Consider the following 24,993-nt stretch of genomic DNA (forward strand, 5'->3'; position numbering starts at 1 on the left):
GTTACAGTTAAGGGAAAGTGACAAAACGAAACATTTGACTTGTGTTCTAGCGTACAAAAGTTTCTATGTTTAGTTAGTTTTAATTGAGGTGATGTGACAATTGAATAAGCACATAGTATACGACTATTGTTAGATTCCAGCTTCCATTAACGTAAGCATGTTTTATCTGATCTCATTGATTAGTAGGGTAATTGTTGATCACGTGAATTTTCTACAAACACTAGTTACGTTCGACAAAAGACACATTTGCCAGAGTTGTGGCAATATAAGTCATCACTGATAACAAAAACTTTCTTGAAAACATTTCCTATGCATAATTCATCAGTGCTGGAAACAAAATTGATGTTGCTTTCAACTTTTAATCAGGCTGCCTTCACTCACCACCAAGAAATGTACACGAGTACATATTATCGATATAGATTCTTTATATAACAACAAGAGTAAATCAACATTTTATTTTTAAGTTTCATAAACCCGAATAAACCTCATTGATCGAATCGTATTGATTTCCACACAATCATAAAGACTCACGAGACGAGGACAAACAGCGGCTTGTCTCCTAATCGATCCCGACCCTGTATCCAGATATATAATGTATATATTAATAGCACATTGAAACCTCTTTCTAGTCACCAACTATGAAGATATAACTATACGAATGTAGCCATTTATCAATGTGTTTTACCTCTGGCAATGTCGAAACAAATTCACGCATAAAGTCATGTACTACACAAACCTTTGGTCACCTATCTACTTTTACTCGCTACACCCTATTGTCATTCTATAATCTATATGCAATTAATAATACATGCGTGAATCTATAGGCAGCAATCATGACTAATTCTTCAAAGAATATGTTGACTTAGGCAAAATTAAATTGTATAAGAGTTCATTTGGGTAACCTCAAATTAGATAACATGTCAAAACAGACGACCATTAGAAAACTTCTTACCAACCGTCTCCACTAGCCACCATAAAAAATAAAAAAAAGGCGAGCCGCATATTTTTGACCCCAAAAAAAATAAATACTAAAACGACTCGTTTCAACTGACTCCATCTTAGCAATAACCAATTTTGACCTGAACCAAATTGATACTTTTTAAAACAGTCTGTTTTGACAAAACTTATATGGCTCATTCTCGTATTGACCCGACCCCGTTCGACCCGTCACCCAAACCCGCCCAGTTTCCAAGCTTACGTGAATCTATTCATGAATAACAATAAATAAGCAAATCTATCCTCAATACGGTGGTTATTGGTGGTACATATCTCAATAGTTTAGGTCCTCATTGATGGTAAAAAGTTTGATACGCAGACCAAATGAGTTATTAATTTTCGACATGGCTATATACTTATATAGGTATATCACACTCAGTTAGATGGCTACTTTCGCAGTCTCATGAAATAAGTAGTAATTCCAGGTGATCGTTTTAACTTAAATTAATAGAAAGCTGTACCTTTAGTTCAGGCAATTCAATAACACAAGCACACTCGACTACTTGAGCTCCAACCCTCTCTGAAATGGAAACATGAGAGTTTAATAACAAGTTAACAACAAACAATAAATTCAATAATAAAGAAAATGTGTATATGTGAATGCGCATTTACCAAGTAGACTAATTGCAGCACACAAGGTTCCACCAGTTGCGATTAAATCATCAATTACGAGAGCACGATCTCCTGCTTCTACAGCTCCAACGTGCATCTCAATTTTGTCGGTTCCGTACTCTAACGAATACTCTTCTGATATAACAGCTCCTGAGATAACAATAATTCAATCAATGATCAGCACGTCATATATAAACTTATAAAAACAAGATGTACTATTAAGGCAACATATATATAACTACCAGGTAACTTGTTTGGTTTTCTCATAGGAACAAATTTCGCGCCAATTGCCAGCGCAATAGGTGGACCGAATATGAAACCTCTTGCTTCAACACCTGCATTATTAATCAGATATCAATTTCAGATTCAACAATAGTAAGCATGAAGCCTAAGGCAAAACCGATTTCTCTAAATAAGTTTTAGCTAAACTCTTAAGTGTACTGATTATTGTAGCTAAGGTTTAAATGATGTGGGATTATATACACAGTCCACATTTACATAAAGCTACCTTCAACACAGTGGCGAAGCTTGGACTGAGGCACCAGGGGGCTGAGCGCAAAATGTAAACAAAATTTCACAAACGAGGGGGGGCCGCGCTCAAATTTTCAGCCGAAAAAGGCTAAACTTACACTACATATAAAAAAATTTCGGCCGAAAACGAGTAAATTTACACTACTGTGCAAAAAAACAGGGGGGGGGGGGGTCTTTGTGTATTCCCCACGCAATGAAGCTTCGCCAGTGCTTCAACATTAACTAATTACATTTTTGTCTAATATTCCCCACGCAAGCTATGGCCGGAAACAACGTGGCTTGGAGCGTGAAAAAGCAAATCTTTGTGTAGGCAGCGGACCTTCAGTGGAAATGAATTGTACTCGTAGATAAACTATAACAGGTAATAACTCATAAAAAAATCATGCATATTGTCTAGCAATGTAAACTTTTTTGAACTGCATTTGAAACGACTCCCAATACATGAGTAAGCCTTCCTGAGACGAGATTTCAACGCTTCTAGCAACGTAAACGCGATCCAAACTTATAGAAAATATATATATTAACCTGATTTTTTTTTGTACAAGTTTTACAGATCTTGTCTTTTTATATAGATAAACTATACCCAGTAATGATTTATACAAATTCTAAAAAAATAAAAAGTCAAACAAGATATTTTTATAATTTTACCAGCAACAACGGAGATGTTTTTATCTTTATAGCGTTCAACGAACAGATCGATGGTGTCCTTAAAAGCTACGGGATCAAGCAATAACGTGGTAATATCCTGAAACAAAATCCCTACACACACACAAATAAATAAATAAATAAATAAATAAAAACTCAATTAACTAAACTGACCGTGACAATTGTGTAGTAACTAGTAAGTGTTCATGTTAATGTTGGTACCTGGTTTCGGGAAGTCTGGAATGACACGAATGGCTGACGTAATTCTGGTGATGCGATCATCGGAAGTAGGTGCAGCCATGTGAGAAGAACAGTGGCGGCTGGCGGAGATGGGTTGGTATATTTGGCAAGTGGGTGTGGGTGTGGGTGTGGGTGTGGGTAAGGTTAGGCAGTTTTAGTGGATTGACGAAATTGGTAGTAGTGTATGAGAATAATAATATGTTGGGTTTTGGGAAAATGACATTGGAGTTGAAGGTTTTAAGCGTATTCATATTCATGCCTCTGCTTTGTCTGAGCACAGAATCATTCAATTGGTTGGTGGGTAAATTGGATTTGGAACCAATTGGGGAAATTTTGCCCTAATGTGGTAGATTTATTTGCTTTGACTATGGTTGCCATAAACAAACGCAAGCACTCGTTTTGGGAGTGTCTTAACTAGTTTGGTTAGTTTTAGGTTGTTACGTGCTTTTTTCTTTACCCGTAAGAAGGTGTTACTTATAATCTAAACTAAAATGGATTTAAATGGGTTACCCTGACACGACATGGGTTACCACATGTGTTATTGGTCAATAAACAGTGAAGACTAGGTGTGTGTACGGTTTAGTTAATTTCGGTTAATAACTAATTTCAAACTTGGGCTAAAATTTTGCTTAAAAGTACATGAGATGAATGCTTATAAATACATTAAATGAATGCATAATTACATGAAATGAATGTATAAATATATGAAATTGAGATATTAGTACATGAAATGGAGATATAAATACATGAAAATGATAATATAAAACAATTAATACATATAATACATGAAATAGAGGAAAATATGAAAAAAAATGAAGGGTTCAATGCGGTTCGATTAATTTCGGTTAATTCGGTTTTTTCGATTCGGTTTCGTCAGTTTCCGGTTCGGTTTCGAATAATGATTCGGTTATTGCTCACCCATAATGAAAACCATCAATATAATTTCAAATACTTGTAAGTTGTAACTAAGTAACTAAACATGTAATATGAGTAAACTCTACGGGGTGCTGACCACTACCACACGCCCACATGGGCTTTGACCAACGTCAAATCCTCCTCTATAACACCTCTTCAATGTTTGTCCAACGCCCAAAGTAGTTAGTGTCTACTCGCGCTAACTTCCAACGCCTCTTCACACTAGAATGTTTTAAACTCAATTTAAGCATGGTTTTTATAATTAGTAACATATATTTAGGTCTATGAACTCACTTAGATTATGATAATATGTTTTAATATGATTATCTGTAAGTTTTTTTTTTTAACTATGATTGTCTATATAAGACTATAACTGAATGACTATGTATAGATGGTGAAGGTGCTCAAGACTCATGAACATATTTTTGGGTGTTACCCTTATTAGTTAGGGATAATCCCAATTATGTATGGGTGGTAAAGTCAAAAACTTTACCCATACACTTGTAAGAGTATTAGGGGCGTATAAAGATTTATGAAGAAAGAACGATCAATGAGAGAGTGTCATGTCAAAAGTATAGAGTTTTTGAATATTTATTAGGGATGTATGGAAATTAATGGAGATTTGGAAAATTATAAAACCAACCAATCACAAAAAAACACCCTTAAATCATACCTGAAGTGGAACCCAAATTTGAAACTGACTGTTGAAGCCGAGTTATTAGCGGCATCTTGGTGAAATATGGAGGGCCAACTCGAAGGGTGCCCCGGATAGCCTAAAGTTGTTTTCAGTTTCACATACAATATGTAAACTTTTAAAGTTTCATTCTGCATATTGTGTTTTCAAATTAAAAAAAATAGTAATAAAAAATAAGACCTTACTCGTAACTAGACTCTTATAAGGCTAAAATGTTATAACATAGTCCTTCAAAGTTATGGATGTACACAAAATTGAAGAATAAGGTATTAAACACAACCAACCAACAACGATTTATGTAGAAGAGAAAATTGAACATGAAGGTAAATAGAATAACAAAATCAAATTATGTTAGCTTAGAGTTGGCAATGGGTTCTTGGAGAAAGAAATATCAACTAGAGGGTTGACACATAATGAAATATCAACAGAGTGCTTTGGAGCCTCGGTACATGATATTGGTGTGGTTTAAGTCCAATGATAAAGTAGGGAGAGGATGACAATAAATGAGAGTTTAAGAATAGCGTTGTAGTTTCTATGTTTGTATTCTGAGTTTATTGAATATTTGTTTTTGGTTTGAACAAAATTTAAGGTTTTCGGAGTTATGAGTAAAGGAAGCCACCGTCATCTGATCATCTCGTATTGACATGGTCATGATCTTGTTCTTCACGTGTCTATGGAACTTGTTTTTATTAACTTCAATCATTTTAATTTTGTTCATTCTTTCAATCTGGTGTTAACTTTTTATTAAGCAAGAAATGAATTTTCTTCTAGAAAACAATTGATATTAACTAACATTATAAATAGCAACGAATGCTCAATCAAAGGTACGGTGGTCAACATTTGGTTTCAAACGAATTAAAAACCAAACCGGAACCATTTCATCCGAACAGAATTGGCATCCAAGTTCGTTTTTGGTTTGGTCAAATAAATGGATTTTGTTCGGGTTTTATTTTTCACTGAGAAAACGTTAAACCGAACAAACCGAAAATCAAAGTGATAAAAAACGGATGATGATATTTAACAATTAACACATGCTCTATACTGTTTAGTATACAACAACATACTATTACAATTTATTGTACTTGTTTATTGTGTATCACAAATAAAGTTGAGCATTAACAAGTGTTTTGACAGCCTTAAATATTTATTTAATAAATAATAAAAGTCAAATATTTACACCGAATGGGACATTCAAACGCATGATCGAAAGCTCCACAAGGATATTTGAGAATTGAAATATAGGAATAAATATAATTTCGTAACTATTTAGGTTTCAAATAAATATACAAGATGGTGATTTTTGTTAACCACAAAAAAAGAGAGGCAGCCTAGAGGACACTAGAACCTTCAAGAGCCACACACGCAACCGTCCCATTCAAACTTAGACGCGTACCCCGCTATGCAGCCTCATGAATAATCACAAAAATACATTTCATCTAAAAAATATATACATAATTTTGATTTTATATGTCAAAAAAAGTTTTATATATGTACGTTTAATATATATCAACTTCATAAAACAACATTCTATGTAATATATTGGTTTACTTTATGGAAAAACATATTATATATGGTTAACTTTATTATGTTTTAGAAATTAAACAATTAATATCAATTATAATATACATATAAAATCAGGCATGAGCGTCGCAAGGATCTCACTTTTAAAGAGAAGAAAAACACATACTATTAATATAAGCTCTAGATTCTTAAGAGTCAAGAGAAGGCCATAGTTTCAAAATAAAATATTTGATGTCTTAATATGACAAACTTCAATAAAATCATATCTACTGTTGCAGGTTTTTGCTTATTGATTAATTAAAATGTGTTATTTTTCAAAAAAAAAACAACCTAACACAAGAAATATGTTTTGTTGATATGGCAAACTTCTTATGAAATCATAATTATAGAAGTAACAGTTTAGTATTGCAAGTTTTGGTATTGGTTGATTAACATGTTATTCAAATAAAATATGTTATTATTAAAAAAAAAAAAAAAAAAGGCATATGCTTTATATTTCTTTGTGGCTTGCTCAATTAAATTATGAATGGTGTCATTTACAATTTAGTCCTTGAATTATTTGACCAGTGATACTTGCTGAGTTTCACCTTTTGTGTAGTTTAGAATCTAGTCCTTTGCTTATCTTAACTATTTGTTTAGTTTTAGGCTTTTAGCCCTAAACAAGATGTTAGTTCAGATTTAGTAAAAGCTCAATGGAAGCTTCACATTATCCTAAATACCAATAAGGTGGAGGGAATTCATATTTCCTTTCTTAGATAAACATTATGGACCATTTCTCCTTCACATTAATCCACTTTAGATATTCTTCGTTTCTTCCCTAATTTTTTCTTAGCATCCCTAAACACAAGCTACCCATCATTATTTATCCTTAAACACCCTTCTATTGTAATACAGGCAATAAAGCAAATGTTACAATAAACCATTAAAGAAGGGCTTTGAGAAGCATCACCCTGAGCAAGAGTGATGCCGCTACGATACATGAAATGAAATCGTTGGTATTAATAAAATATTTTAATGGTAAATTATATTAATATATTACAACTATGAGATATGTCAAATAGATGTTAGAATCCTCTTCTTTTTAGTGATAATTTGTTAGACGGTGTCCGATGTGTATATCGTACAACTAGATAGTTGTTAGACTCAAAGAAGTTTAGGAAAGGTATGCAAACTCCAAAAGATCATTTATGGATTTAAACAAAAAGTAGAATAGTTTTGTTTATTTAAAGCGAGTTCGAGACATGTGCTTATAAATAGGGTATAGTGATCCTTTTCGATTATGTATCTTGTTGACTTATTACTTGCTAGAAATAACATTTGAGTATTACCAAGTTTTCAGTTATAGCAAATAAGATGTTTCGTAATGAAAAATCTCAAAAAAAATTATAAATGAAAATCTTTATTAATCATTTCGTTTTATTTATGGTAAAATTCGGTATCTGAACACATTAAAAGGCTTTAAAATCAACTAAACACTTCTATCATCTATAGTGTTGGTATCAACCTTTGTAATGGCATGGCATAAGACCATGCGTTCATGTGTAAGTTAATGCAAGGATGATAAATATAATCTAAATTTAACCAATAACTAAATATAATAACTAGTTTATTGAATGTTTCAACTAATCGTTGTGTTAAACGTATCCCTCTTACATCATTCTCTTGGCTAAATTGGTCACATCCAGGTTATATGAAATATTGTAAAAGTTCAAGGGTCTAAATTACAACTTCTTCAAATACATTTTCACATAGATCACGAGTCTATAAATAATAATCTTGTTCATGATTCAGCTGATAATTCATTATCTCAACAATCAATAACTCGATATCTTACTTGTCGCCACCTACCTCTCTTCTATCTATTACTCGTTGAGCTAATTAAGGTACATAAGGGTTTCTGATTACTTGATCGGAGATGGAAACAGCTACTGCTCTCCGATCTTCATTCGCCACGTGTATCAGACCATCCAACAGAACCGATTATGGACGCACCAGCAGTGGATCTCTTGCGTTTGCTGCTCTATTCATCTGCTTGATTATTATTCAGATGGACCTGTTTAATGAATATGTGGTTTTGTTTTAGGATGCTAATACTGCATACAACTCAAATTATAATCTAGTTTTTATACTTTTAACATATGCTTATATGTTAGGGGTTTGGATCAAATACAAATAACTTTTATGGTGAGAAAGTTACAAATAACTAGAGTAATTATGTTAACACTAGAGTAATTTTTATTACACTATAACTTTTGAACTAGAGTAATTACTATTGCACTATTTTATTTTTTATAACATAATTACTCTTGTTTTCTAGTTCAAAACTCAAAACTGTAATTACTATTTGTATGTTTAGTACGTTAATTTTATTTGTACAGGATCCCGCCCCTATGCTGAATAATATATTTTCTTTGAATTTTTAAAAATAAGTCAAATTCAATTTTGTCTTATACAAAAGGAATTAGAATTTATGGAAACCAAAAAGGAGGTTTAAGTAAAATTTGTTACGTTTATTCGGGGATACTTTGACCGGGTCAAATACTAGTATGTTGCAAGAAAAAATCAAATTGTGCTTGAAGATGGTTATTATGTATATATGAAGCATGGGTTTAAGTTAACTTAACTCATATATATGATTGTTAAAGAGATAGCTGATGAAGCTTTCAGTAAGTTAAATCATATTTTTGATGTTATTGTTATGTAATTTTTGTTAATTTATAACAAGTAGTTAGATCAACTGTATGCATATGTTCAACCCTTTAATATACCAAACCGAGTAAGATATTAGTTTCAGCCTTTTGATGTTATTATTGCACAGCCCAACTGCAATCAGAATCGATTACGTAAGAAAACAGACAAGTGCAAATACTATTAAATGTACAAATTTAGAGTTACATACTTTTCTTAATCCCCTAATTTTATAGTTAACCCAAATAGCTATAATCCTAAATTCCTTATTATCTAATCTAAAACTACCACTGATCGGTTGGATCAACAGGGATTTCTTTCATTTTCTCATCCAAGAGTTGGACTCAAAGGCGCTTCTTTTCGAAGTCATAAGAAGAGAAGTGCAATCAAAGCCTCAGCATCTTCTGATCAAGCGGGACCTACTGCCCCAATCGCCCCACTTCAACTCGAATCACCAATCGGGCAGTTTCTTTCTCAGATTCTAGTCAGCCACCCGCATTTATTACCAGCAGCAGTTGAACAGCAACTCGAACAGCTTCAAACTGACCGTGATGCTCAAGAACAAACTGAAGAACCATCTGCTGCAACCACTGATATTGTGTTATACAAGTGAGTACCGTATCTGTTAACATCGGTTGACTTTTTATGGTCGAAACTAATAGTCGAACACTTGCAGGAGGATAGCTGAGGTGAAAGCTAATGAAAGAAGGGAGGCTCTTGAGGAGATATTATATGCTTTAGTGGTTCAAAAGTTCATGGACGCAAATGTTTCCTTAACTCCGTCTGTAAAACCGACTCCGCCCACAGGGCCCACACATGATGACAAGCTGGAATTACTCCACTCTCCAGAAGCTCTCGAAATGATTCAAAATCACCTAGCCTTAATTCTCGGGAACCGCGCAGGCGACATGTCTTCAGTCGCTGAGATCAGCAAACTGAGAGTCGGTCAGGTGTACGCAGCTTCCGTGATGTACGGTTACTTCCTTAAACGAGTTGACCAACGGTTCCAACTCGAGAAAACCACAAAAATCCTTCCGGAAGGTATCAGTGATGTTCAACAGCGTGTCTTTGAAGATGAGCAGGTCCCACCACCTCACCCTGAAGTGACTTCCTGGGCAGAGGCCCCCAGCTCGGGCAGTTTCGGGCAGGCGGTTAAACCGTCTCGGTTGAGAAGCTATGTGATGTCGTTTGATGCTGAGTCGTTGCAAAGATACGCTACGATCAGGTCAAAAGAAGCGGTACGTATTATTGAGAAGCACACGGAAGCTTTGTTTGGTAAGCCCGAGATCATGATTACGCCTGAAGGAACAGTTGATTCATCTAAAGATGAAGTTATTAAGATAAGCTTTGGCGGGTTGAGGAGGCTTGTGTTGGAGGCGGTTACATTTGGTTCTTTTTTGTGGGATGTTGAGAGCTATGTGGATTCCAGGTACCATTTTGTTGCAAATTAATGTTGTTAAAAGTGAAATGTATCCAGGGATTTGCATATGTCTAAACTGCTGTCATAAGTTACCAGATGTTAATTAGATTGTATATAAACTAGTAAACTACCATGTTTTTTTTTTATATTTGGCTTTGGGTTCTTTTTCGGTTGTTTGTATGCTTATATCCAGTGTTGTAGTAATCGCTAGGCGCTAGTCGGGCAGTGGGGTGGGGCTAGCAATTAAACAGGATTAATCGGAATTAGTTGGGATTTTTTCAACCATGCTTATATCCTTGTGCATCTGTTTCCCTAAGCAATTGGTATCACAATTTTATACTGATTGATGTACTCTTACTAGTCATGGTATTTCTCCAACAGACATATTTTTTCTTTTCTCCAACCACAACAAAATATAATAGCCATTTAAGTCCAGTTGATATAGAATGATCTATGTTGTAAGAATAACAAGTCAAAAATATTTTTGAATGAGAATGAGAATGAAAAGTTGAAAACCTATGGATAAATTATACACACCTTCACTGCAAGGTAGTATTATTGATGTCCATTGCCTCAAATGGAACAACACATCTTCACTGCAAAAATTAATACAGTGAACACAAAGCATGAAATACTTCAGATACTGGTAATGAATTTGAAGGTTTATATCACTTATGTCATAAAAAAATGCTTGCTACAGGCCTACAGTGTTACTTCAAAGCATGAAATTTCATGATAAGAGATTTCTACAACCCAAATTATTAACCGACACTATTTGCCATTAGGCGCAAATGCGCAATAACAAATCATTCAATTCTCTTAAGAGGAAGCTTAAATCACACCATTTTTTCCCCCCGGCTAACCCAGTACTACAAAAAATAAGCACCTTCTGGTGAAAAGAGAACCAAACAGAACACTGGAGAACATGAGATTTGCCTTGAGCAACACCAGAGGAAGAAAGAAGGCCAAATATGGCGAATCCTACATCAAACCAGCAGAAACAATAACAACAATAAGAGACTAAGTTCACTAAGCCATGGTACTGGTTAATCATTGCCCACCAAAAAACCAAGCACCCTCGGATATTAACGGCTAGTCAAGCTTGATATGTGAAGCTTGAGTTTGCCATTCATTAGATGACTCCAATATAGGCCAGGCCCAAGCTGAGCTCGTTTAAGCTCGGTGCGACTCTATTCGTTTGCACCCTAGTTGCAGCATAGTCGCATATAGTAATATAACTAAAAGTCCTCTACTCATTTCATCCAAAATTCTCGGTCACTGCCTCCACTACACACGGCCATAGCACCGCTCCACTGCTCTAGTTGTCACCACCACACGATCGCCTGCCGCTGCAGATGGCAGTGGCCAGTGGCCGACCTCCCTTGCTGTTTCTGAGTGCTCTGAACACCCGTTCTTACTCGTTGCTTCTTTATTTTGTAAGTTTTTTCCTACTTGCGCGGTGAAACTTTGACTAATATTTATTTGTTTGAAGGTGTGTTTTTATTTATTTAGTTAATTATGTACTTTTAATTCTGTTTTCTATGTTTAATTTTATTTTTTTGTGCATTCAACTAGGTTTAAATGATTATTAAATTAAAATTATTGAGGCAATGTGAATTTTTTATTTAATTAAATAAGTATTGAAAATTTAGACATGTGTATGATATGTATCTTGGAGACATATGAACGTGCCAATATTAATAATGAACGTGCAAAGATAAGTGCAAAATCTAGTTTGTTGCAATACACTTAATGAAGTGTGGTTTCTAAGTCATATCAATCATAATTTGTTTTCTTTTACCCTATGCATATATAACCCCTTATTAGAATCTCTGAATTCATAATTGTATATTTTAATACTAGTTTTTATTCCCGTATTATGGGGGTTGTTTTATATTATTTGTTTTTAATATTTATTTATTTTTTGAATTTTTTTTTTATTGTATGAAAGTTAATAATATATTCATGGTTTGATGATAAATTGTTTCACAAATAAATGAGATGTTATAACCCGGTTTAAAAGCTATATGGGTTTGATTAGACCAAAGACTCGTTTATTTTTTATACTATAAAATTGGTTATTTAATTATAAATAATATATATTGTTTTAAATAAAACAGTTATTAATTTTTAGTATATCCCCACTTTATAAGTTTTTTATATCAAATATTTAGTGAGATTATTTTTTAATTTAATGAGATGTTATAACCCATTTAAAAAATATCTGGGTTTGATGAGACTCATACCCGTGAATTCGGGTTAAATGCATGAGAAGTTTCTATTTAAAAATCAATCAAATCTGGTGACTCCAAAGAAAAAGGAAGCGACCACATCACGACACGTAGATTTTTTATGGTTTCGTTTATATATATTATAGATTAAAATGATCTTATTTGTCGGCCTTAAAAGTTTATGAATAACTTTAGCGGTTCACAATCGCATATTATTGCTCTCTATTTATTTAGATCTATCCCCAACCGTATGGTATGGTATGGCTAAAGATTAACCAACAGTTCAATGTTCCTCTCTTTTTCTCCTTTACTTTACCTCTTCCCTCACGTTTTTTAATCGTTACTCTCGGACCTTCTTTATGCTTTAAAAGTTTACTTTTCCGAATTCTGATTCCTCCTTTTTATATTCCAAAATATACAACTATTTATTTTTTATTTATTCTCTAATTCTAGGTGGATGAGAAATATCTATATTTATATATAGCACATATGTAGACAATAATATAACAACCGACCACAAAAGAAAATTTGTAGTTAAGGGTGTAAATGAACAGAGCTGTTTTGAGTTATTTGATATGAGATAAGTTAAGTTCGATTTTTGTATAGAGAAATTGTGCAGACTCACAAGTGTAAACGAGTTTTAACGTTTATTTAATTAATGATAGCTCATTAGAATCAATACCAACAAGGCCAAATTCATGCATGACACAATAGTAGTGTGAAACATGGAAATACCAATAGAGTAAGAAGATATTAATTTCATGATAAGTATGTGACGTATGCAAGTCGTTGGGTGTAATCCCAATTACCCAATACTTGCCGCCTACCGCATGCTATTTATATTTAGTATTTATTCACCTAATAATAATAATAATAATATCATTTTGTTTACACACCGCCATCACCACTTTGGTGGGATGGTAAAGGCTTTGGCCTTTTGGTGAGAGATCCAGGGTTCGATTCCTGGCATTGGCGGTATAATGTAAATAGTAGGAGGATAGCTTGAATGTTCAAAAAAAAATTTTGTTTACACACCACTCAAAGTCAAACAAATGGTACACTAACCACACTACAATCCTCAACCAACCAACTAACTCAAACCATTCATTCACAAAACCATGTTTAACAATAACAACTATATAAACATTAACCTAGACGTTTGTTTCACGCCCACAACTGACTTCAACACGCAAAGGCTCATAACCGACTACACTCAACACTCTTCACGCAACTTCCTCCATATATACTCTACTACATCTTTATCAAATTCTTCATTCATTTTTTATAACTTTATAACACACTCTAATGGCGCTAGAGGCTTTAAACTCTCCGACCGCACCGTCTAATCCCTTCTTCCGTCAAGATTCCTTCGACCACACGCGTTATTTGGATTCATGGACCAAAGGAAAACGATCCAAACGACAACGTACTGATCGTGCACCAACCGAAGAAGAGTATCTTGCACTCTGCCTCATGCTTCTTGCACGCGGTGGTGCTAGAGAATCCGATACTAATTCGACTACGGTTATAGCTGATTCTAGGCTAGTATATAAGTGTAACGTTTGTAATAAAGGGTTTGCATCTTATCAAGCTCTTGGTGGTCACAAAGCAAGTCACAGGAAGAACAACACAAGTAGTAGTGGTGACGTGGAACAGTCGTTGGTTGTTGCAACAACCTCAACAGCCAACACAAGTGGGAAGAGTCACGAGTGTTCTATATGTCATAAATGTTTTCCGACCGGACAACCGTTGGGTGGACATAAAAGGTGTCACTATGATGGTACTGGTGGCGGCGGCCACGTCAGCACCGGTGGCACTAATTCGTCTAGCCATAGTCACAGTCATAGTCATAGTCATAGTCAACACGGGTTTGACTTGAACCTGCCGGCCTTGCCGGAAAATATGTTTGTCGATGACGAGGTGGAAAGTCCTCATCCTGCTAAAAGATCCCGACAGCTGTTTGATCTAGTAGATTATTAGATTAATAAACATGGATTGGATTAATGAAATTTTGTTGATTAGAAATTAATTGGTTGAAGTTGTTTAGTTTGTTGTATAATAGTTTGTTATTTGTTTGTTTAATGAAGTGTGACATCAAGAATGCAAGTTGATGTTTAATTTGTTGTAAGTTTTTAATTTGCTTTTGGTTGAATATCTAATTAGACATTAACGGTTTAATAAATGGACGGTGTTTGAAATTATATTTAAGGCATTGTTTATAACGAGCCGTGTTAATTCATCTTTCTCCGTAACTAGTCACCAATTTTGTTACCTTTCGTTCACTCACATAAGCCACGTGCGGCCAATTCTTGACTGCATTTCCTTCTTGCCGTTTATCATTACTTTTTTTTAATAAAACGAGCATTTGGATTAATGATAGGCCACTGACTCACCCGATCATATTAATTTCACCTTAAAAAAGCAACTCATTGTATATGAGAAAACCCACTAGCCCAGCCTAGAACTTCTATTTTGTCACAAAATGTGATTTGAACCAAATTAAGACCTCCCCCTTTTAAATGAAATATTTAGATATCTCATCACCACTTGTCATTTATCTTTAAAAGCGAATAGATGCCGCTCTTGTTTTCACAATTCACACACGAATCTTGAGTTTCTATTGTACATGGGAAAATGGTTGGATCAGGTCAGGGCGGAATATTGGGTCAAAACAGATTCGAGTCAAGACGAGTTTTGGTTGGACTGACTTGTTTTAAAACTAATTATTTTAATTTGGGTTGGCATGACAAAATAAATACGAGCTAAAATGAGTTGTGGGTTGGGTAAGGTGGAATAACCAATGATCAAGATAAAACATGGGATGACTTGGCTAGCCCTTGATGACAAACAAGGATATCGAAGACAACCTCAATAGACGACCCCATGACATATAAAGAGACTCATGCTTAGTTGGGAAGTCAAAGTCACTACCAAAAATTCTTGAATAACAACTTGTGGGAGGAGATCAAATCTGGTTGCCCATTTAGGGGTGTGGTGTCGCACTCCGACTTAAAACGATCAATGCATAGGGGAGTAACGTTGATTGTTAAAAAGCTCAAGACATTTTTAGAAACAATAATAATTATTTAATTCATTAGAACAAATCTCAAGTACACAAGTCAAACAACTACAACATCTTTCTGAATACATATTCTAAGAGCAATCTAAATGACTTCGATCTCGATAAACATCAAACACTTGTACCTATAGTGTCACACTCCAACCTAAGGCGGAAATGCCGGGCCGTGAACTGATTGTTCACAGCTCTCAATGTACTATCATACAATAATTAAAAGTGACAATATCTATTATATTTAATTAACTTTTCACATATTTCAAATAAAAATACATAATTCATATAAGTCTTGATTTAGTCTTGAATGCGTTTCTTCTGACATAAGCAATCCTAAATTCTTCACCAAATCTTGCAAGTAGTTTAAATGATAACCTGCATTTGCGTATAAAATAGAAATAATTTTGTCAATGTAACAACTCGGGTTTTCGAATTTATATAAACACCCGACTCGTTTAGACGTCCGGGTTATTTTATTTAATATATTGTGTTTATCGAGTTATATTTAATAATTTAAATTATATCTTTAAAGTTTTATACATTTTTAACCCAAATATAAAGTTCTAACCATTTCTATGTCCATCTCCAAACTTGAGGGGTCTATCTGTAAATTCTATTATAATCCATATTACAAGATGGATATCCATCACCAAACCCGACCCATATTCAAATTTCCGTGAACCCGTAATTAATCAATCAAGCAATTAACTGTCCAAAATTGTTTATAATCAACTTTTGATTAAGGGAATCAATTTCGTACACGATTTGCGGCCTCACCGTCAATCCAATTAAGTTAATTACACCCTGCTGACTCGTTCTTCCCTTTTAAACCTAGCCGACACTAATTGACAACCATTAACCACGTAAACCTTGATTATATTGCAATTAATTGTATAAATACCTTCCTTGTTTGATAGCCGACATTAACCCCCAATATAATTGGATTCATTTGACCTGTTAAGACCCGTTCATCACCCCTTTTAGTGCCGGCCCTGTTTTGCTTCGTTATCCTTCACACGATCACAGTTAGAGGCTCTAACGTTCGCGTGTAATTCCTTTTCTCATTCTCACTACCTTAATCATCCTCGTTCATCTTTGAGGTGAGTACCACATTCACCTATTTTATTTCTTTTTCCACTTTTTGGGGACATATGCGTAAATTATATTTCTTATATATACTTATACTCAAAAACTGCAACTTTGTCTTATGTGTTAACAACTTATACTTTACTTGTTTATGTGCTTTTATGCTTTCGCATTCTGAGAGGTCCAACATAATCTCAGTCTAGTATGATTATACGCCAGTCGTTATAGCTTTGTGCTTCTCGACATCTCAGTTATACTTGCTCATTTTGTTAATTTGTTTTACTCATATGACTTGTTGCAAATACTTATTTTCTATATGAACATTTAAACTGGTGTGTTGCTCACTCAACCTCGTGTAGACAAAACCATTCTATTTTCAACGCATATGCAGGTATTCGTTTGATGTGAAGTACAAGATCACTTAAGGATTTACGCTAGAAGAAAACTTAATGTGTCATATTGTTATTGATTGATATATGTACTTTGTTTTATTTGGATTTTGTAAAGATGATTGTTATTTAGAAATTTAATTAATAGATATCGAGACTTTTAATAATGCATAATAGTAACCTTGAGAGCTGTGACAATCAGTTCGCGCCCCGGCATTTTCGCCGTAGGTTGGGGTGTGACAGTCAACACATGGTTGAGTGAGTAAAACATCAGTTAATTTGTATACAGCATAATATATAAAAGAAAGCGTAAACTATTCCTGTGAGATAATCAATTAAGCCAAAGCATGTACACAATTCAAACAGAAAATAAAGAAAAGGCTAAAACGTTGCCATGGGAATCGGGCATTGGTTACCTAAAATGAGTTGTCGGTGAAACCATTGTCATGCGATTGGACGCCGGCCACTACGACGGTTGTATGATTATACTAAAATATGTTGGACCTCACCGAATGCGTTCAAATAAAGCAAGTAAGCAAATAACAAGTTAGACATAAACTGACATACACACAAGGATAATAGTTGTTAATGTGGATAATAATAAGAAGAAGAAAGTATTGTAAATACGCATATGCCCGCAAAAGATATAAAAGAGGTAAAACAGGGGAGTGAAACACTCATATGATTAGAGGAACAAAATTACAATGATGATGATGTGAGAATGATGAACCCCTTCACGATTTACCGTCAATGATTCCTAATTAAATAATATAATATTATGAGTTTATTATAACTAATAAAACACGAATATGAATTTAGGATTTCGAGGTGATTTGAGTTTGGAATTATAATATTACTGATTGATCGAATGGATTTCTATTGTTATTATTATTGTAAAAACAGTATGATATCTATCATTAAATCATAAGAAACATTACTTTTAATATTTATAAAATACTGTTAAACTGGATATAATAATCATATGATCAAATTTATAAATAATTAGTTTGAATAATTAAATATGAGTTGAGATATAATATAATAATAAATGCTTATGAATATATAAATCAATGATTGATTTTAATGAAAATAATACGTAACTAATTACATATAATATGTATCGTATTAAATAAATAATATAAGTAAATAATTGTTTAGATAATTATAATATAATATTTAAATAAATGAAGTGTCAATACACTAGTAGTCATTTAAAATAATTAAAAGTATGTGATAAGTATAATATAAATAAATAGTTTACTTTGGTTCTTTTAACGAAAATTAACGGTAAAAATGAATTTAATCATTATAATACATTTATTATACTTTATAAAAACAAATAATACATATATAATAAAGATAAAAGTTTGTAAAACGTTCAACGATGAGGAAACGTGAATTATAAGTGTCGGGTTTTAATAAAATAATAATGATTTATTACTATCAAGATTTACCTATAGTACACACACACACACACACACACATATATATATACATATGAAAACTTGTAACATAACTTAATAGTGTCGGTTTAATAAATAACATTTATTTATGTTTATTATTAATTATAGTTTAATTGAAATAACAAAAAAAAGTCACGATTTGATAGGCCACCTATTGCTAGTTATCACCCTAATCAAAGAGATGACATGAGACGACATTATCTTGTTAAAAAGGCTTTTCAACCACGAAATCATAACTTTCCATTCAAAGCCTATAATGGTAAGCCAAGACGTTTTAATGTAGAATGGTTCGATAAATATCTGTGGTTAGAGTATAGCATAAAAGTAGACAAAGCATATTGCTTCTGTTGCTACTTGTTTAAAGAAACTGTTGGTAATCAAGGTGGAAGAGATACGTTTTCAACTGAAGGCTTTTGTAATTGAAGTAAACCAGGTGCTTTAAAAGAACATGTTGGGAAGGTTGACATCTATCATAATAAGGCGATGCAAAAATCTGACAATCTCTTGAACCAAAAACAATCCATTCATGAGAAATTCAACAAGCAAAGTAAAGAAGAAAGGATTGGAAATCAGTTTCGATTAATGGGTTCGGTTCGTAGTACCAGATTCTTGTTAGAAAATGGCTGTAGTCGTGAGGTATGTTGATAAACTTGGAGTTGTTAAAGAGAGTTTTATTGGAGTTGCTCATGTGAAAGACACATGTTTCTCAACTCTTAGACAAGCCATTGTTTCTTTATTAGTGTAGCATCACGTAAATTTCGAGTTAAAAATGACAGGTTTCCAAAGTCAAGGGACCAAATATGTCAAATTCCAAACTCCAAGGGTTTAAAAAGAAAAATTCTGTTTTCTTGTCCTATCGCGATACGCGACGGGACAAAGGACAAGCCCATCGCGTATCGCTATAGGCTTGGTCAAAATGTTTCTAGAAGAGTCAATAGCGATACGCTATCGCTGTTGAACCAACGTCATCGCGTATCGTGATGACGTGGCCTGACAGCTTGTGACACGTGTCCCACGTGGCAATCGGTGGCACTATTGTTGCCACGTGTCATCACGTGGCAGTCCGACCGCTACGTGTCGCCACGCAGCACAACGCCTACCACGTGTCGCCACGTGGCAAGTCTACTTGGTGACTCAGGCAGCCTACGTCGCGATACGCGACGGGCTTGCCAAGGAGGCCGTCGCGTACCACGATGGGCTTCAATTTTTGCCTATAAATAGAAGGCCACGGGTTCATGCTTCACTCACACCAAACACAACTCTCTCACTTCTCTCTAACATCTCTCTAAGTTATACCAACCATACCCTCGATCCACCTTGAAGTTCGTACCATAATTCCTCGATAAGCGTGTCCCGATTCATTGTTTTCCGTGCCAACGTTTCATCGAAGTTCGTGCCACCCTCCACCCACATATCAACCAAGAAGGCGTTTGTTGTTTTCTACACCATAGCGATGAGACTCGAAAGGCGTGCCGACGAGTGTTGAAGTTTGGTGTTTATCGTTTGGCGTGCTGAAAGGAAGGTAACAAGAAGGGAAGTTTGATCAAGAAGGCGAAGCCGCGTTGGAGTGCTGCTCGAATCATTAGGGTTTCCATAAGCCAACAAAGGTAGGCGTAGACATAACGCCAATGAAAATAATAATAAAATATTATAAAAGGCTTACCTTAAAGTCGAGGTTATACTCGATACCTCGATAAAAGAAAAGAAAAACATAACAACGAAAAGAATACAAGTTAAGATTATAAATATTGATAAGTACATATATGTGTGTAAGTATATATAATCTTTGTTATGAAAATATTATTTAAGTAATAACTACTATTCTTAAATAATAAAGAAAAGAAAGAATACGTTTCTTAGAGAAGAAGAAACGTAGGGTTTTATAAATAAACTAAAGGTTTATAAATTACTTTTTAACTAAAAGTTTTAAAGTAAAAAGAGATTTTGAACTAAAGGTTCATCAATGTAAAGTTTATAAAATAAGACTAAATGTCTTAAGCCAGATTGTATATTCGACTAACAATTGGTTATACTCGTACTATAGGTGCGAGATAGCAACGGGAAAGACCCTCGAACGGTGTTTGAAGCCGATCCAAATCAAAAGGTGAATACGCCCCAACTTTTACAAACTTGTTTTCAAACGAGTCAACGTGTTATATGAGAAACTTTACATGAGACTAAGTGTCTCTAAAACATTTATAAACAAGGGTATAAATACTGGCCTCAGTATATCGTGTACGTTTGTCTGGATCCTTACATATGTGGTGGGCACATCACACATGGTCACAATTACGCTCGTCTGCGGGGAGTATGACCTTGTGTATACGCATAGGCACTCAACTAGTCGAACGCTGCGGTGTTCCGCTGGGGGAACCAAGTATAGAGACTTGAGTTTAAGAATAGTATTGTTTTAACTTGATTAGTCCTAAGCCACGTTGGGCCGGGACCTACGTAGTCCCGAGGGGTGATTAAGTAAAGAAAATATTTTTAGCGTCAGCATATTCACCAGCATTCGTTGCTGACATATTTTCTTACATTTTGCAGGTGATCAAATTAGCGCTTTGAGTGGCGAAGTGCTATAGATATCTGATGGCTCGGATATTTTGTTTAAACTTAATATAATGTTAATGGTGGTTTTGTAAAGTAAAACAAGTAATCCTTAAACATCAACGGGAAACTTTTAAATCCCGTCTTTTGTATATATGTAAATATTACATTTTAAATCCACAAGTTTATAAGTCTTCCGTTATTTAAACGCAACTCTGATTTAATTACAATTATGGTACCAACATAGGTGTCACACGCCTAGGCCGTGGTCTGGGGTGTGACAAGTGTTGGTATCAGAGCCATCAATCTTAGCGAATTAGGTATTATAAAATAATACCTAAGCTTCGATCCAAGTATAGGAATTAATTTTTTATTTGAAATAGGGATAAGATAGGCTGGTAAACCTTTTTTTCCCTCCTCACTCTAAACCACCAAAATTGTTAGATGTCTTTCAAGAGCATGATGGAGAACTTTGTACGCAAGGCTAAAGAGGCTGGAATCGCCGAACCTTTTCCCGAGGATAATATGAGTGAAGGTTACTATGAAGCATACTTTGACCAAGATGAAGAACATGACCTAACCAAACCTATATACTACCCGGAAAGCAAGCACTATCCAATAAATGTTCCCGATAGCCCACCAAAACAAAGAATGAACCACTGAGGCACTCAAGCTACCACCCACCAACAATACCCATGTACCATCCCTCTGAAGTTCCAACATACCATCTGTCGGAGATCCCCAAATATCAACCATCAGAGTCACCACCCTACTATCCATCAAGCAATCCAACATCTTTGCCACCAAATCCTCACCCATTCTATGCTTTCCTCTCCAATCGACCAATAAAGGAAGAACCAAGATCTCCTTCATCCGAATGGTTTCAATGCCACTCCGACCAACAAAGATGGCATACCGGAAGCTCCGCCTTCAATGAAGTTAACTCCCAACCAAACAACAGTGAAGGGTCGTCCCGCAAACCAAAAATGAAGGCGATGATGCCCTACGAAAGTTTCCGAATGCCACCAATTGTGAAGGAGACCGTTCAACTCATGGAAGAAGAGGAAGAGGAAACTGAAGAAGAAGAGGACCCCGAAGAAGAGGAAGACCCGGAAGGAGAATCTGAGGAAGAGCCGGAATAAGAGTACCCTGATAATCCCAACGAGATGTCAACACCGATGGAGGAATCACTCACTTCCCAAAACCCAAGCTACGGTTCTGTTGACCCCCATGTTCAATACCTCGAGAAACTCAAGAACCAAGCTTCATCAATTTTTCCACCTTTTCAAGACGAGATCCCAATGGAAGAAGAGCAAGCAAACGAAATCCGAGAATAGAATGAAGCTGCTGAAGCTTTCTTCCACTACTCATCCGACGTGACAGCATCCCCGTATCCAGAACCAAGGAATCATTATGACATGGTGGCAATGGGTTACCGCGACCCACCTCCCAGATATGAATACCCCAACGAAATCTCGCAGTCACAAGAGGAACACTTAGACCGCGCCTTGCATGAGTTGGACGATTTGAGGAAGAAGATGGCCGTTGATGGGAAGAAAAAGAAGAAGAGAGGAGAGACGTTTTTTCGAAAATGCAACAAGTTAACCAAGGTAGTGAGGAAGTTCATGAGAGATTGAGGATGGAGAAGGATGTGATGTGGAAGTTGTGTGTGTAATGTAATCGTATGTGTTATGTGTTAAAAGTGTAATAAAGAACGTTGAGACGTTCTTATGTAAAGATAGGTTTATCGATATATAAATAGTATAATGAGAGGACTTAGCTTAGCATGCTTATAAGGTGAACAAGATTCTTTCTCCTTTGGTCACCCTAGCTGCCCTATACTTCCCTCTCTTTCTCGGTTTTTACAACAAGCACAAACACACACCCATACTTAATAGTTTTGTGAGGATAAAGAAACACAACCTAGAGGCCTATAGTTGCAGCCACGAATCGCAACCCTTAGATCAGTTTAATGTCATTCCACCCCTTAGATCATGTATATCACTCTCTATAACTCCAAATTTCGATTTTCTAATTGGAAATGAAGCTCCTACTTAACCCTTAAAATCTCCAACTGGTCTCACTTCATATGGATAAGTATTCGACCATGAAACGGGCTGTGAGGCAGAAGTGCGCAAGATCGGGAGCTGCAATTTTAGGCAGAAAGTGTTTCTAAGTTTGAAGTACCAAACCAACTCCGAATTACTTAATTCTTTTTGCTACATTCATGGAATTCGTTAAGTATAACATATCCAAAATTTCATAGGCATTGGAGCCTGTATAAACCCCCAAACTGACCACACTTCATACATCGTTTTTCATACACTTAGCCTCTTCATCTTGGGTGAGCAAGTAAGGATCAAGCAAGGAGAAAGAAAAAGGGATAGCTAGGAGGTGCTGAACAATCATGGCTCATCATCCACAACCCTTTAAATCTTCTTAGTTGGAAGCTAACTCTAACTAAATCATTTTAGTGTAAATTAAAGTTTAGACAAGAAAGATTAAGTTTAAAAAATTATGGCTAGATCTAGTCCATATAAGCTATATAGATGAAGTAAAGATCCTTAAAGTATTAAAAGGATATAAATATAATCTTAGAGATATGGACAACAATTGTATGCTAAAAACGATTGAAGCCATGAAATACTAAACTAAGATGTAAGATGAAGCTTTTTGGAAAAGATGAAATAATGGGTGAAGAAAACCCTATTTATAAAGTTATGATATTATGTGATAACAAAAGAAGTTTGTTAAATGAACTACTATGGCTTCATGTATTAGCATACATATTAATTCTCTAACATAGGTTATGATGGAGACAAGTATCATGTGGTCAATTTTGAAAGGATTTACTTAAAGTATGGAAATAGGGTTTATGATAGAAAATAAAAGATCACACCTGATTTGTTCATGTCATACAGAAAACATGAAATGCATATAATTTACGAAGGAAAAGGATAATTTGAGAGATATTTGATAAAAGTGGATTATTGGGAAATATAATGATAAACTTATAATGAGTATATCTCATAAAGTAAAGAATAATTATGAAATAATAAATAATGGAAATTTGTGAATGAAAACCCTAACCTATAGGAAAGATAAACTAAGGGAATAAAGAATATATGAAATTATGATTCAAAGATGAGAATCATCATAATGTAGGGCTGGAATTGGAAGCTTTAGAAATGCGTGACTAGAAGTTATCAAGAAACTTACTTGGACCAAAGGTGAGTTTGTATTCCCATTTTCTATTTTTAATTTTCAACTTGGGGGAGAAACATGCTTAATATAGATATAAATTGTTTTATTGATACGTGACTGCTATATGAGTTATATTACTATATTGTTTATGGAAAAGTAAGCTTTACTGGAATATATATATATATATATATATATATATATATATATATATACTAGTAGGTACCCGCGCGATGCGGCGGCGACGCTGATTTACAATGTGATATTCGTTTTAAGTTAGTTTATCAATGCTCTCGTTATATATTAAGTATTAGTATTGTTAGTTTTCGTATTTGCTACACCGGTGTGATCTATCTATGTCATAAGTATTTACATAACACAATTAAGAAAATTCAGAAACATAAATATAAAAATGTAAGTCATAAACATTGCTTCAGTTTAATAAGAAGACATAAGTCTTATACATAAGCATTAAAAAATAAGCATCCTTGAGTTAACCATTTGCATTTTGAAATTATAGTTTTTAGTCATATGCCTTACACATCTCAATGACCTCATCTGCGTTTTTTGACCACCATTTTTCATCTCAATCGGTACCAGGTTCTTGTTTGACTGCTCCAGTAACTTGAGGATGAGTTTCTACTATTTTCTCATCCTTAACTACCACATCTGCTAGATCAGGCTTCGGCACTTCAAAATAAAAACAATGTTCAGTCTCTCATATATGTTTTACCAAAACCA

At 34.6% G+C, this 24,993-nt stretch overlaps 2 protein-coding genes and 1 pseudogene across 2 annotated transcripts; 2 read left to right on the top strand and 1 right to left on the bottom strand.

The window, feature by feature from the left end:
• Nucleotides 1–376: 376 nt before the first annotated feature.
• On the bottom strand, nucleotides 377–3,111 carry LOC143629811 (adenine phosphoribosyltransferase 1-like). Its single transcript, XM_077098982.1, has 6 exons — nucleotides 3,007–3,111; nucleotides 2,788–2,898; nucleotides 1,851–1,943; nucleotides 1,609–1,758; nucleotides 1,458–1,516; nucleotides 377–575 (listed from the first exon to the last, which is right to left on the bottom strand). Exons 1-6 carry the CDS (start codon nucleotides 3,083–3,085, stop codon nucleotides 528–530), a joined length of 540 nt encoding a protein of 179 aa, XP_076955097.1. The 5' UTR covers nucleotides 3,086–3,111; the 3' UTR covers nucleotides 377–527.
• A 4,921-nt stretch (nucleotides 3,112–8,032) lies between these two features.
• LOC143629812 (UV-B-induced protein At3g17800, chloroplastic-like) lies at nucleotides 8,033–10,413 on the top strand. The gene is made up of 3 exons (XM_077098983.1): nucleotides 8,033–8,181; nucleotides 9,145–9,451; nucleotides 9,519–10,413. Exons 1-3 carry the CDS (start codon nucleotides 8,070–8,072, stop codon nucleotides 10,291–10,293), a joined length of 1,194 nt encoding a protein of 397 aa, XP_076955098.1. The 5' UTR covers nucleotides 8,033–8,069; the 3' UTR covers nucleotides 10,294–10,413.
• Nucleotides 10,414–13,504: 3,091 nt separating this feature from the next.
• Nucleotides 13,505–14,647, top strand: LOC143629813 (zinc finger protein ZAT10 pseudogene; annotated as a pseudogene).
• The last annotated feature ends 10,346 nt before the right edge of the window (nucleotides 14,648–24,993 follow it).

This window comes from Bidens hawaiensis, unplaced genomic scaffold, assembly GCF_021521415.1.
Source record: "Bidens hawaiensis isolate Kalapana, Puna unplaced genomic scaffold, B.hawaiensis_p1.1 tig00005467_1, whole genome shotgun sequence".
NCBI classification, from domain to species: domain Eukaryota; kingdom Viridiplantae; phylum Streptophyta; class Magnoliopsida; order Asterales; family Asteraceae; genus Bidens; species Bidens hawaiensis.

Bases quoted from the DNA above. Each gene is read 5' to 3' on its own strand.
- LOC143629812 (XM_077098983.1), top strand. From the start codon at position 8,070: ATGGAAACAGCTACTGCTCTCCGATCTTCATTCGCCACGTGTATCAGA. The intron at 8,182-9,144 runs TCTGCTTGATTA...CTGATCGGTTGG, and splicing joins TGCGTTTGCTGCTCTATTCA to ATCAACAGGGATTTCTTTCA. The intron at 9,452-9,518 runs GTGAGTACCGTA...GAACACTTGCAG, and splicing joins ACTGATATTGTGTTATACAA to GAGGATAGCTGAGGTGAAAG.
- LOC143629811 (XM_077098982.1), bottom strand. From the start codon at position 3,085: ATGGCTGCACCTACTTCCGATGATCGCATCACCAGAATTACGTCAGCC. The intron at 2,899-3,006 runs GTACCAACATTA...GTGTGTGTGTAG, and splicing joins TCCAGACTTCCCGAAACCAG to GGATTTTGTTTCAGGATATT. The intron at 1,944-2,787 runs GTAAAATTATAA...TTAATAATGCAG, and splicing joins AAACATCTCCGTTGTTGCTG to GTGTTGAAGCAAGAGGTTTC.